Source organism: Xenopus laevis, chromosome 6S (genome assembly GCF_017654675.1).
Source record: "Xenopus laevis strain J_2021 chromosome 6S, Xenopus_laevis_v10.1, whole genome shotgun sequence".
Lineage (NCBI taxonomy): Eukaryota > Metazoa > Chordata > Amphibia > Anura > Pipidae > Xenopus > Xenopus laevis.
Genome location: NC_054382.1, coordinates 40,771,811 through 40,784,334, shown reverse-complemented (window position 1 = coordinate 40,784,334; position 12,524 = coordinate 40,771,811). Strand labels below are relative to the sequence as shown.

At 36.5% G+C, this 12,524-nt stretch overlaps 1 protein-coding gene across 4 annotated transcripts in view; it reads left to right on the top strand.

Moving 5' to 3' along the window:
- The window catches only part of slc4a7.S (solute carrier family 4, sodium bicarbonate cotransporter, member 7 S homeolog), an 87,614-nt gene extending 79,129 nt beyond the window's left edge, over window positions 1–8,485 (top strand). For all 4 annotated transcript variants that reach the window (XM_041567532.1, XM_018269292.2, XM_018269290.2 and 1 more), the window contains 3 exons: window positions 477–574; window positions 1,639–1,746; window positions 7,453–8,485. In XM_041567532.1, coding sequence (XP_041423466.1) covers window positions 477–574; window positions 1,639–1,746; window positions 7,453–7,534 — 288 coding nt within the window. In that variant the 3' untranslated portion in view covers window positions 7,535–8,485. The remainder of the gene's footprint in view (window positions 1–476; window positions 575–1,638; window positions 1,747–7,452) is intronic.
- Window positions 8,486–12,524: the final 4,039 nt, after the last annotated feature.

Below are 12,524 nucleotides of genomic sequence, written 5' to 3'. Positions count from 1 at the left end.
CCAAACAAAAGGGGAGTCAGGTATTCTATTTCATAGTGCAGCTGCTTGCAAATGAGACTGTTAACTCTGGCTGTGGGGAGACATTACATTTTAGTGTTCCCTTTAAAAATGTATCATTAAGGTAATTTTTGCCTACTTGTTTCCCATTATATAAATCTTGAATATATTCCGAGCTCAGCAGCAAAATAAAAAAAAAGCCTATTAACAAAATGCTTGTCTGCTTCAAAAGCATAGTTCTCAAACTGACAGCAAGGGACTGATTTTTAAAAGGGGCTATGTAAATATTTTTCGTTAATTGTGCATGACCGCAAAAATAAATATAACCGGTACTTGCAAAAAAATCTAATTTTTAACTACATTTCATATGGTTCACATTAATTTTAAACTGCTATCCAGAATACTTGAGACCTGGGGTTTTCAGAGTATTATGCTAGGACTTTTATAATTAAGTCAATGCTCTTTATGGTGTTTTTCAGGAAGCCGAAAGAATGCTCCAGGCTGAAGAGAGTGATGTACAAATTGATTTTGAAGGAAGGAACCTCCTTCAGCTTCCAGTCAAGAACTTGAAATACAGGTATGGTTTCTGGGAATTTGTGTATTATTAATTCACATCAATACCAGTAGTGAGTTAGTTAAAGAGTGTTGCCAAAATAACAATTGTAAAATGTAATATTGTAATGCAGTTTGCAGGAAAAAAAAGTTTTACATTACTGCTTGGAAATATTATTGGCACTATTTAAGCTTGCATGGATGAGTCCACTTCCTGGTAATTCTGTTTATTTTAGATTCCTTTCCAGCAAATAAGAGAAGCCTTTACTTCTTTTTATAGCAGGAATGCTAGATATATATTGTACCACAAGCCTAAGCAGGACCAACTATGGTTTCCCTCTCATGTAATAAAAATGTGTCCATGTGCAGTAACCTATAGCAACCAATAAGCTACTGATTATCAGTAACCTGTAAATGCTACTTGCTGATTGGTTGGTATAGGTGATTAGCAGCGGTAGCATACTTTGCGCCATTTATTACATAAATTCCTTAATCTGAAAGATTTATTAACATTAAATGCATTTTGGAATGCCTAATTGTGTGAATAAAATGGATAAGGAGGCTGAAGAAAAGCAAATAGATAAAGTAAACTTATAAGAGACACACACACAAGTTTCTATCTCTACTATTACAGAACACTATTAAAGCTTGTGTAAAAACTTGTACTGTTTATAATAAAATGGGGATAATTGCAACGGACCATAATGGAGGTAAATATGTTGCTTCTGCATGCTGTATCCACAAGAAAGCAATATATGTAACATGCAGCAGCTCTTCCTTCTGAATTTATATCAGGTTCAGGCTCCCAGAGTATTAATCAAGTAATGCTAAATACTCAAAGACAGACTATTTTGCATGTGCAGTAACTTCTGCTAACATCATGCTCAGATTTAGTTGTATATAAAAGTTTACTTACAGGCTCCATGTAAAAGCATTCATTCTAATTCAGAGGCAGTTAACAGCGTAATTTTGTGGCTGAGCAAGCAGTAAACGTGATTTTTTTTTTTTTGTTAATCGCTCAGGTTCAAACAAAAATTAAAATGCTTCTGATGTATTTGCTACTAATCACATCCTATGTTTGTCCTCTAGCCTTGACCCTTCTGTTGTAAACATATCAGATGAAATGGCTAAAACTGCTCAATGGAAGGCTCTTTCCATGAATCCAGAGAGTACCAAAGTAAACAGACCTAACCTAAGGTAGCTACAATTGTTTTACCTGTCTGTTGTATAATGCTTTCAGAATGTGCGCTCATTGGCTTAACTGATAAGCTGGCTCTCTTGAGTTCATATATTTGTAAATTAATTTATTGGTTAAAGGTATGCTACTTCACAAGGAAGTCACATGATTTCTTACAGCACTTCAGCAAGAAATGAAAATTCACTTACTTGCATGTAGGGTGCATTCAATTCCCAGACTGCCTCCAAGTCCAATAGTATCCAAGCTATGTAAGGGGAAGAAGCACACTAATTCTCACGGGCTTAAGCCTTCATCTTGTTTATTGCAGACATTTTGGCTCAAGCTTTCAGGGACAAACCCCTTCCTCAGGTGCAAATAACTGAGGAAGGGAGTTTATCCCCGAAAGCTTATGCCAAAATGTCTGCAATAAACAAGATAAATTAAGCCCACGTGAATTGGTGTGCTTCTTCCCCTTACATAGCTTTCTTACAGCACTTCCCTTTAATAAATAGGCAATAGTCACTACATTACTTTAGCTATAAATATATAGAAGTGTAGCAAGGGCCTGCCCAAAAAGCAGAAATGCCATATAAATAAAAGCTTATAAACTACATCCCTTTGTGCAGTGATATTTGCTGTCCTTTTTCAGTGCTCTGTTCATTTGTTTAGGTGTAAGTCATGTTATCCCTGTTAAAGGGGGCCCGTCACCCAAAAACAATTATTCCAAATCCCGCCTCTATGCCATAAATAGGGTCAGCCAATATAAGATTGACAGCTGAGATTTTTAAATGAGTTTACAACAGTTATGAATGTTTTAATAAAAAAAGAATTTGGATTTCATGTTTAATTTGAAAAGGACTTTTATTATACAGCTTTTTATGTCTGGGTGACAGGTCCACTTTAATAGATGTTAGAATACTTAAAGAACAACTAATGCAGTATTGTTCAATGTACCCTGTGCACATGTATGCTTGGCAACTCAGTGTTAATTGTGTGTGCATGAGTGGGCAAAAGGAAGTGCTGTATATGAAAGTGAAGTTAGACATGGGGTGTCGTTTCTCAATTGAATCCTTAAGCAGCATATACTATTGAATTCCAGGTGTACATTAGCTCTGTACATAAGGTATCTTTTCATTGCGGGCATAACATAGACTTGTTTTGCCCCTAAACTTATGATCTAAATCCAACATAGTTCACCAAAACCCAAAGAAAAGGACACTCTGCAAAATAGGCTATAGTCTTCCTTGTCCATGCAAGTATTTCCTAAAATGTAACTGCTCACATGATTTGTTTTAAAGAAAAGAACATTTACAGGAACCATTCCCCTTTTGTTTGGGACTATAAAAACCATTTCAAATAAGCAGTGTGTGCTTTCAGCTGACAAAGTATAAATAGAAATATTCTATAAAAAGACGCAAGGTTCACTGTGTGGGGCACCCTTTCATTTTTAATGGCCTAGACCTAAAAACAGCACAGCATGCAGCAGATTTACCTTACTCTTTATCTTTTGACATTATACATGTGAAAGAAGATAATACTGTAGGTAACTGTAGGGCTATTGAGAATTGCTTCTTTAAATTTGCCTAATGTATTTTCTTATGTACAGTTGTGTTCAGAAAAAGCAGTCCGACATCACAAACCTGATCAATCACTATTTTTGGTTATATTATATTATTAAATATTATTATTTCTACATGGCAAATAATTTACTACAGTAGTAGGTGTAGTAGAGCAATAGAAAACCAACAGACCCAACAGTCATGCCATGCATGATTCTGTTTAATTGAATCATTAATTGAGGCTTGTTTCAAATAATAGCAGTGTTCAAAATAATAACTGTGTGGAGTTCAATAAGTGAGATAATTCATTCTGTGAAAAAACAGGTGTCAATTATGGCCCTTATTTAAAGGGATACTGTCATGGGAAAAAAAAAATTCAAAATCAGTTATTAGTGCTGGAAATGGAGCAGGAAACAGTGCGCTATTGGAATGTTTCAATTAAGTACCTAAATATAGAAAGCGAAGAGATCCCGATAGTGTATTAACCTTAAATTAAGGATAACTTTCGCTACACATTCTACTCACATATAGTGGTCAGGTTTTATGCATTGAAGGTTCTAGCTGCTTTATCCTTGGTTTCGTCCGTCGGATTTCGGTAGCGTTGCCTAACGGGAAAAGACCAAAGATAGTGCAGAATCGTTGGCACGTGAGTGAAGGAGGGTGAGGGTTCTGCTTACCGGAATGGTTTTCTAACCGAGCGTATAAGGGCCGAAATGTTGTAATTTGGTGCGGCTTCCCTCTCGCTATACTGGTCGGGCAGTGAACGATCCACCAGTTCTTGAGGGCTCCTGTTGCAGGCAGTCGCTGGAATTTCTGCTGTACACCGGAAGTGCGGCTCTTTTCCTCGTGGTGAACGCTGAAAAACTCAGCGCTTGATCTGCAGATGCTTACTTAGGTATTAAGTGAAATCATACAGGGTTTCCGTAGTATTTGCTTTAAAAGGAATTTTTTTATTGTAGTAAACTAGTATAAAAGGACTATTTAGGCCCTTATACGCTCGGTTAGAAAACCATTCCGGTAAGCAGAACCCTCACCCTCCTTCACTCACGTGCCAACGATTCTGCACTATCTTTGGTCTTTTCCCGTTAGGCAACGCTACCGAAATCCGACGGACGAAACCAAGGATAAAGCAGCTAGAACCTTCAATGCATAAAACCTGACCACTATATGTGAGTAGTATGTGTAGCGAAAGTTATCCTTAATTTAAGGTTAATACACTATCGGGATCTCTTCTCTTTCTATATTTAGGTACTTAAGTGAAACATTCCTTTTAGGTACTTAAGTGAAACATTCCAATAGCGCACTGTTTCCTGCTCCATTTTCTGTCATATACCGGTGGACCTGTGGATCCACTTTATCAACGGTGCAGCTTTTAACCCCTGTCATTCATAAGCGCGGTGTATATCTCTTTAACCCACCAGTTATTAGTGCTGCTCCAGCAGAATGCTGCTCTGAAATCCTTTTCTCAAAAGAGCACACAGGTTTTTTTATATTCAATTTTTAAATCTGACATGGGGCTAGACATATTGTCAATTCCCAACTGCCCCAAGTCATGTGACTTGTGCTCTGATAAACTTCAATCACTCTTTACTGCTGTACTGCAAGTTGGAGTGATATCACCCCCCTCCCTTTCTTCCCCAGCATCCAAACAAAAGAACAATGGGAAGGTAACCAGATAGCAGCTCCCTAACACAAGATAACAACTGCCTGGTAGATCTAAGAACAACACTCAATAGTAAAGACCCATGTCCCACTGAGACACATTCAGTTACATTGAGAAGGAAAAACAGCAGCCTGCCAGAAAGCATTTCTCTCCTAAAGTGCAGGCACAAGTCACATGACCAGGGGCAGCTGGGAAATTGACAAAATGTCTAGCCCCATGTCAGATTTCAAAATTGAATATAAAAAAAATCTGTTTGCTCTTTTGAGAAATGGATTTCAGTGCAGAAGTCTGCTGGAGTAGCACTATTAACTGATGCGTTTTGAAAAAAACATGTTTTCTGATGACAGGATCCCTTTAAGGAAGAAAGGCAGGAAATGTTGTGCATGCTGGTTATAATGCATTTCTCTCTGAATATCTGAGGAAAAGGGGTGGTTCAGAAGAACAGCATACTTTGATTTAAAGTTTTATTGGAGAGGGGAAAACATATAAAGAAGTGCAGAAAAGGATAGGCTGTTCAGCTATAATGCTCTTAAATGCTTTAAAATGGCAAACAAAACCTGACAGGCATGGATGAAAATGGAAAACTACCTTTTAAATGGATAAAAGAATAGCCAAAATGGCAAGGACTCAGCCAATGATCAGCTCCAGGAAGATCAAAGAAAGGCTAAAATTACCTGTGAGTACTGGTATCAGCAAGAAGCCTTCGCAAAGTCCTATTGCTGGAAAAAAAGACAAGCTTAAGAGGTTACAATTTGCCACAGAACACATTGACTGGCCTAAAGAGAAATGGGGCAACATTTTGTGGACTGATGAAAGCAAGATTATTCTTTTTGGGTCTAGGGGTCGCAGACAGTTTGTCAGATGACCCCCAGACACCGAATTCAAGTCACAGTACGTTGTGAAGTCATTGAAGCATGGTGGCACAAGCATCATGATATGGGGATGTTTCTCATATTATGGACTATCGGTTTCAATATATCAAAATACTTGAAGAGGTCATGTGGCCTTATGCTGAAGAGGAAATGCGATTAAATTGGTAGTTTCAGTGAGACTGCAACCCCAAAAACACCAGTTAATGAGCAACATCTTGGTTCCAGACCAACAAGATTGACGTTATGGAGTGGCCAGCCCAAACCCCAGACCTTAATCCAAAAGAAAACTTGTGGGGTGACATCAAAAATGCTGTTTCTGAGGCAAAACCAAGAAATGTAGAAGTTGGTGGACTCCATGCAACACAGATGTGCAGCATTTCTCAGAAACCGTGGTTAACCAACTAAATATTCTTTGATTCATTAATTAGTGATGTGTCTTGGCCGGCCAGACACTTGCAGATAAGTGGGTTCAGGCCACTTCCACACTACATCATTGGGCAGCAGGCAGTTTCGGGGTGAACTTTAGCCTCCATTCTTCCCGTCCGCGGCCTTTTTCTGCCCCACTTCTACCTCTGCGTGCAACTTTTTATATACCCGTGGCTATATAAAGAGTGGACCATGCTAGGTTGGGTGTGAGAAGTGAGAAAAACTCGACCCGCACAAAATAAAAGTTATTATAAGTAGCGGTATTTTCTTTTTTAAACACACTGCTATTATTTTGAACACAACTGTAATTAAAGAAATTCCCGGCAGAGAACTAGGGCAGACTGGGGTCCATTAAAGTTTCTTGGAAGGATGCATCTGACTGGCACACCCAAGGACTAGCTGGTCCACTTCCCTTTCTTCATCTTTACTTGACAGACTTCATCTTTGTACTGTAAATGTAGGTGTATTTGGGTTGCTTAGAATGTCACTTCTCAAGAGAAGAAATTGGTACCTTCCTATCATTGGGGCTCATTTATCAACACTGGGCAAATTTGCCCATGGGCAGTTACCTACGGCAACCAATCAGTGATTCGCTTTTTGAAACCAGATGCAAGTAGAACATTGAATGCAGCAATCTGATTTCCATGGGTTACTGCCTATGGGCACATTTGCCCAGTGTTGATAAATGACCCACATTCTTAAAACTTCTCAGGAGTTCCCTTTTTTTCAAAACACTTCTTTATCATACCCATGACCCAGGAATGCCTACATTTTGGCACCATTAACATTCATTTACTGGAGCTGCACTTCTATCGATAACCTTCACCTATTAAATGAGTCTCACAGATGAATGTGGAGCCCCATCCAGCTATGTCAAAATCCCCATAGTCGTGAGGTTTCTTTGCATGGATGCAGGGTTTTTAAACTGCAAAAGGCATTTTGGGTTTTTATTTTGACTGGTACATATTTGCATGACTTTAATATAAATGAGCCTCAGTAAAGAATTGTTACCTCTCAAAAAATTTTTTCCAGGGTAGTAAAAAATATTCATTAGACCAAGAGATGTGCATTATTCTTTTAGTCCTCTTGTTATGTAGCTGCATTCCTTTATGACATTTTAATTGTCTTTTTGTTGGTTTTTTCCCTGTCTGTTACATTAGCACGTGCATTTGTAATGATTATTAATCTTGTGTTTACTTTCTACAGCCCAGATAAACCCGTGAGTGTGAAAGTCACCCTAGAAGACACCTCATCGAGGAAAAATGTGGATGCTGAGACTTCCCTATAGAACTTGGCAAAAAGTGTCTGAGAAAGTATGACTGTAGTGACTATATGTATGATTGTAGTGAATATATGTACTGTATGATTGTAGTGACTATATGTATGATTGAGAAAATATAAGACTGAGTGAAGAAAGAAACCTAAAATACTGTACACCTCGTAAATTATTAGCACTGTAAATACTATATAAGAAATGAACAGGCTCAGGATCAACACTCAAAAATTATTTATTCATTAGGAACTTTTATATAATTTTTACAATGGATTTTATGGTGTATTTAAAAGTCTGTCAGGATGCTAAAGTGTTTTTGAAGGGACATTTTGACAGGAAGTGCTACACACATGACCCGATTTGTCATTCCTGTACTTTATATAACAAAACTATTTTACCATTATATATTTTTTTTATCTTATTTTTTTCTTCTGCCTTCTTTGCACTTCTAATGGATGCTAAAAAAGTTCTCCCTTTGTTCCTGCCCTGGCAATCCAGCAACATGACCATCCTAAAGTCGGCAGCCTTGATATGCTCAGGGTATTGCCCAAGAACTGCATTGGTCCCAGTATGCAGTCGTGGGTCTGTACAGGCCCTCCCAAATTGTTTACCTAACGGTCAGACTATAGGATCAGCCTAATTTAGCCTGCCACTAGTACTGAGTCTCAGCTGTTAAGAAGCCTGCCAAAATGAGCATATAGTACAGCTGTGAGTGCACTTTTCACTGTTACTCATAGATTAACTCGCTATTCCTGATTGTCTACCATATTAGGAGAATCTAAAAATATTCAAGCTAAATTCAAGTTAAGGGAAATAAGTTTCAGTTTCTAGCTATTTTCCTATTCTATCATTTGCCACATGTTTTGCAAATGTGGAACAAGTTTGTGGTTGCCTCTGTGTTACAAGGATTATCCACAGTATTTCTGTTTTTTTGCCCTAAGCAATAATTTGCTCTGTTTTAGTGTTTGTAGCCAAATCTAGCCAATCTAATTAGTAATACACTGCAAGACTAGGCTTTTTTTTAGCAGTAATGTTATGAAATGACAGTCATAAATTTCTCGGTATTCTCTACAGCACCTTTTCACATTAGATAGAATAGTTCAGATGAGGTATCATAGTCTAATGTGATAAAGGTGGCTTTATTTGTTTCAAAAGAAGTGTACAAAGTTAGAGAATTAGAAAATCATTTATATATTTCTTCTGGTACAATACGTTTACAATCAACTTTAGTATAAAGGAAGGCAATTTTGGTTTTTGGAAGGATATGCTTCTATAATTTAAAATATGGTTGGCTTTTACTGTATTGTATCCATAAAGCAAAACTTTGCACCTATCATTTTGCAGACCCAAATATACCCGACATTTATGATTTTCTTTAGTTTCAAAGGTAAAAATATATGTTATATTCATGAAAAAACAGCACACTCGGAGCTTCTCCTCTCTGATCATCGCTGCCTCCAGTACTCCTGCTTCTTCATACATATATATATATGCCCAGATTGGCAATCTGTGAGTTCTGGCAAATGCCAGAGGGGCTGCTGTATGGTTCAATAAAAAGGTACCATATAGTGGGCTGGTAGGGGGCTGTTTGGGCTGGTGGGGGCTGTTTTGGCCTCTGTGTACTTGGAATGGCAGGGCCTATTTTGACTCCCAGGCCTATATATATATATATATATATATATATATATACCTGGGAGTCAAAATAGGCCCTGCCATTCCAAGTACACAGAGGCCAAAACAGCCCCCACCAGCCCAAATATATATATATATATATATATATATAGCATTTTTTATTTATAAATTAGGAAAGTTATGTGATCCCCCATCTCTGACAGCTGCTAAAGTAGGACTCTTAGGGAGCATAATTATAAAGAATTGCATGTTATTTATTTATAAAGCAGTGATCAATGCAAAGCCTATTTTCCCCTTTTATGTAAATTTCAACTGATATAAGTCCTTTGTGCCGTAGTTATGAAAGTATTTTTGTGAAAATTATACTCTTTACTGAATTTGTTCACTTCAAATGTCCTTTACTAAATCAGTAGTGTTCTACTCAGTGATTGGCTGTGTATTTGTATTTGTTTATAAATGTGCTCCTTAGAATGCTTAGGCAACAGACCCAAATATAAGGTACCGAAATGTTTTCTCTAGTGGTGGATAAACACCAGAGAAACTGTTTTCGGGGATGCACAGTGGCAGTCTCTGTTTGTGACATTAACCTTTTAAGCATCTTCAAGGTTCTGCAACAAACTTTCCAGCCTAACCTCCCAGTTCTCCTGTTTATACATGGTTTGACTAAACATGCTACAACAGTCTTCAAGGCACCATTTTAATTATTTTTAATAAATGGTCTTTAACAGGGTTGCCAAACATTCTGCTCAGTTTTTTTTTTAACTTCTGTGGGAGACAGACAACATCCAACTTCAAGGTAACAGGCCCCCCACTGGAGAAACTGTTTAAAAGCTTTGCCTTTAATCCAAATCGTATCCATCTTTTTTATCATCTTTTCTTTTTATTTCTAAAGGTTACCACAATTTGTTATTCCCAAATCATTTCCTAAATGCATTTGTGTTGTCTGCCTGTGTGGTTTTAATTTCTTTGATTTTAGAACTTTTCTTTGAAAATGTTTCAAGCTATTATCTTTTACACCATACAAAAGCTGCCTGCAGTTTTCTTTCCAGCATTGAGTAATTATTTCAAGAGAGGTTAGGTAGTCATCTGAAATACTATTTACATGTCATTTTATTAATATAAATATGGATGTGTATATGGATTTGGCGTTCAAAAGATTTTTTTCCCACATTTTTGTAAAGAAATGGTGTAATTTGTGTATGTATTGAATGAACAATACTTTATTTGTCTGTTTACACTCATGGTTGCTTGAATATAGTTTGGAAGAAATTGCTTTTATACAAAAAGTCATTTTTATTTTGCTGAATAATATATGATAGACGTTATCTTAGTTAAGGAAGCAGGCATCTGCAACACCATTTTACAAGTGCTAATAACAAAATAAGGGCCAGTATGTACACATGGAAATATATATGTGAAGTCAAGTAACATCATAACCACAGTGTACAACCTTTGGCATAACTGTGTTTATTCAAGTAGTAGAGCCAGGAACTGCTGTGGATGCAGCCTGCTCTTGGACACCTTCGCAGCAGAGCATAGCTTTACATGCACCATCATGATGTTGTGCTGTATACGTTGTCTAAATTGGATGAGTGTCCATCGCACTTATAACTGCAGCCACAATGAAGAATCTGCTTTTGGCACATTGCCTTTTACCCTACTACATTATGAGGGATATCTCCAATAACCTGCCTGTTTGTTGCCCTTGTATAATGGAGTTGCATATTTTTGACACAAAAAAAAGAAAGTACATGAGAAGTAAATATTGTTTCCAGCAAAATGTCATTTAAAATTTAGCATTAAAAAGAAGTGCCCACTTTATTTTCAGATGTGTAAAAAAAAAATCTAAATAATTGTGCTTGTTTTCCATTGTTCAGTGAGTTTTTCTGAACAAAGCCAGACCTTTAGGAAACATGTATATTAAATGAATTTACTCAGAGTAGTCCAGCACATCAAAAGCATGTTTTTTTTTACTTTTATTTAGGGGGTGCTTCGGAGGGTCTAGAATTTTGTAACAAATATAATTTCTCTTTCTTACTTTGTGACAGATCCAAAGCAAGTTTGAAAAACATATATTATATTTTGGTTATTTTAATCGCATATGCAAATATGTTAATACTGTGTTCTATTGGAGATTTGAAAAAAAACTGCCTTTATAAGATGTTGAACTTAAAAAACGGAAACAACAAATATGTTTTGTATTGTCAGAAATGGTTAATTGAAAAGCAATAAAAGTCTTAAGAAATTTCTAATAGTGTGCTTCCTAATTTCAAACATTTTGTCAAATTCCGCTTTCAATTTAGCTAGTTGAAAATTCTCTAAAACTGCATTTTAAGATTTGGGGGCAGATATATGAAATTTCTGAAAATGAAAGGTAATATAATGGCAGTTTCTGCTTGATTAAATATTACCATTACTTGAAGATTTCAACTTAAATTTTCTGTCCTGAAATTGTTGTCCAAATCCATTTTCCCCATGTGTAATTTGGATAACAAAGCTAAGCATTACCACCATTGGGTTACACTGCTCAAAGGTGCCAAGAAAATTCTGCCAAACTAACACAGGCATCAACTTTGATAAATGTTTCAATGTATTATATGTTTACCTGTCAGCAACTATTTATTAATTTCAAATTTTCATATTCATTTTGTATAGATTATTACCTCTATGTAGCCCTTGAAATCAAAAATCCCCTGGAAGCTCACTAGTTTGACAGATCACAAATTATAATTTAATTTTAACCACATAGAATGAACAACCTCTTGGATCAATTTGATGGTGTGGGCCATGCACAATCTTTGGACTCGTATGTATCCCTTTTGACTGAGGAGTAGTTTTTGTTAGGTGTCAGTATTGGTTTATAATACACAAAAGCCATGAATATCTTGTAAATTATATCCTTATAAACGGTGAGTAGTGATGTCATCAGTTATAAACGGTGAGTAGTGATGTAATTTCTGTCACATGACTCACTAAAATTTGTGTATTATAATTAATAAAGTTTTAGTGAGTCATGTGACAGAAATTACATCACTACTCACCGTTTATAACTGATGACATCACTACTCACCGTTTATAAGGATATAATTTACAAGATATTCATGGCTTTTGTGTATTATAAACCAATACTGACACCTAACAAAAACTACTCCTCAGTCAAAAGGGATACATACGAGTCCAAAGATTGTGCATGGCCCACACCATCAAATTGATCCAAGAGGTTGTTCATTCTATGTGGTTAAAATTAAATTATAATTTGTGATCTGTCAAACTAGTGAGCTTCCAGGGGATTTTTGATTTCAGTTATAAAATATGAGAATATTATAAGTTACCTCGGAGTTCCATGACCTGTATAAAAACACTCGGCCTTGTT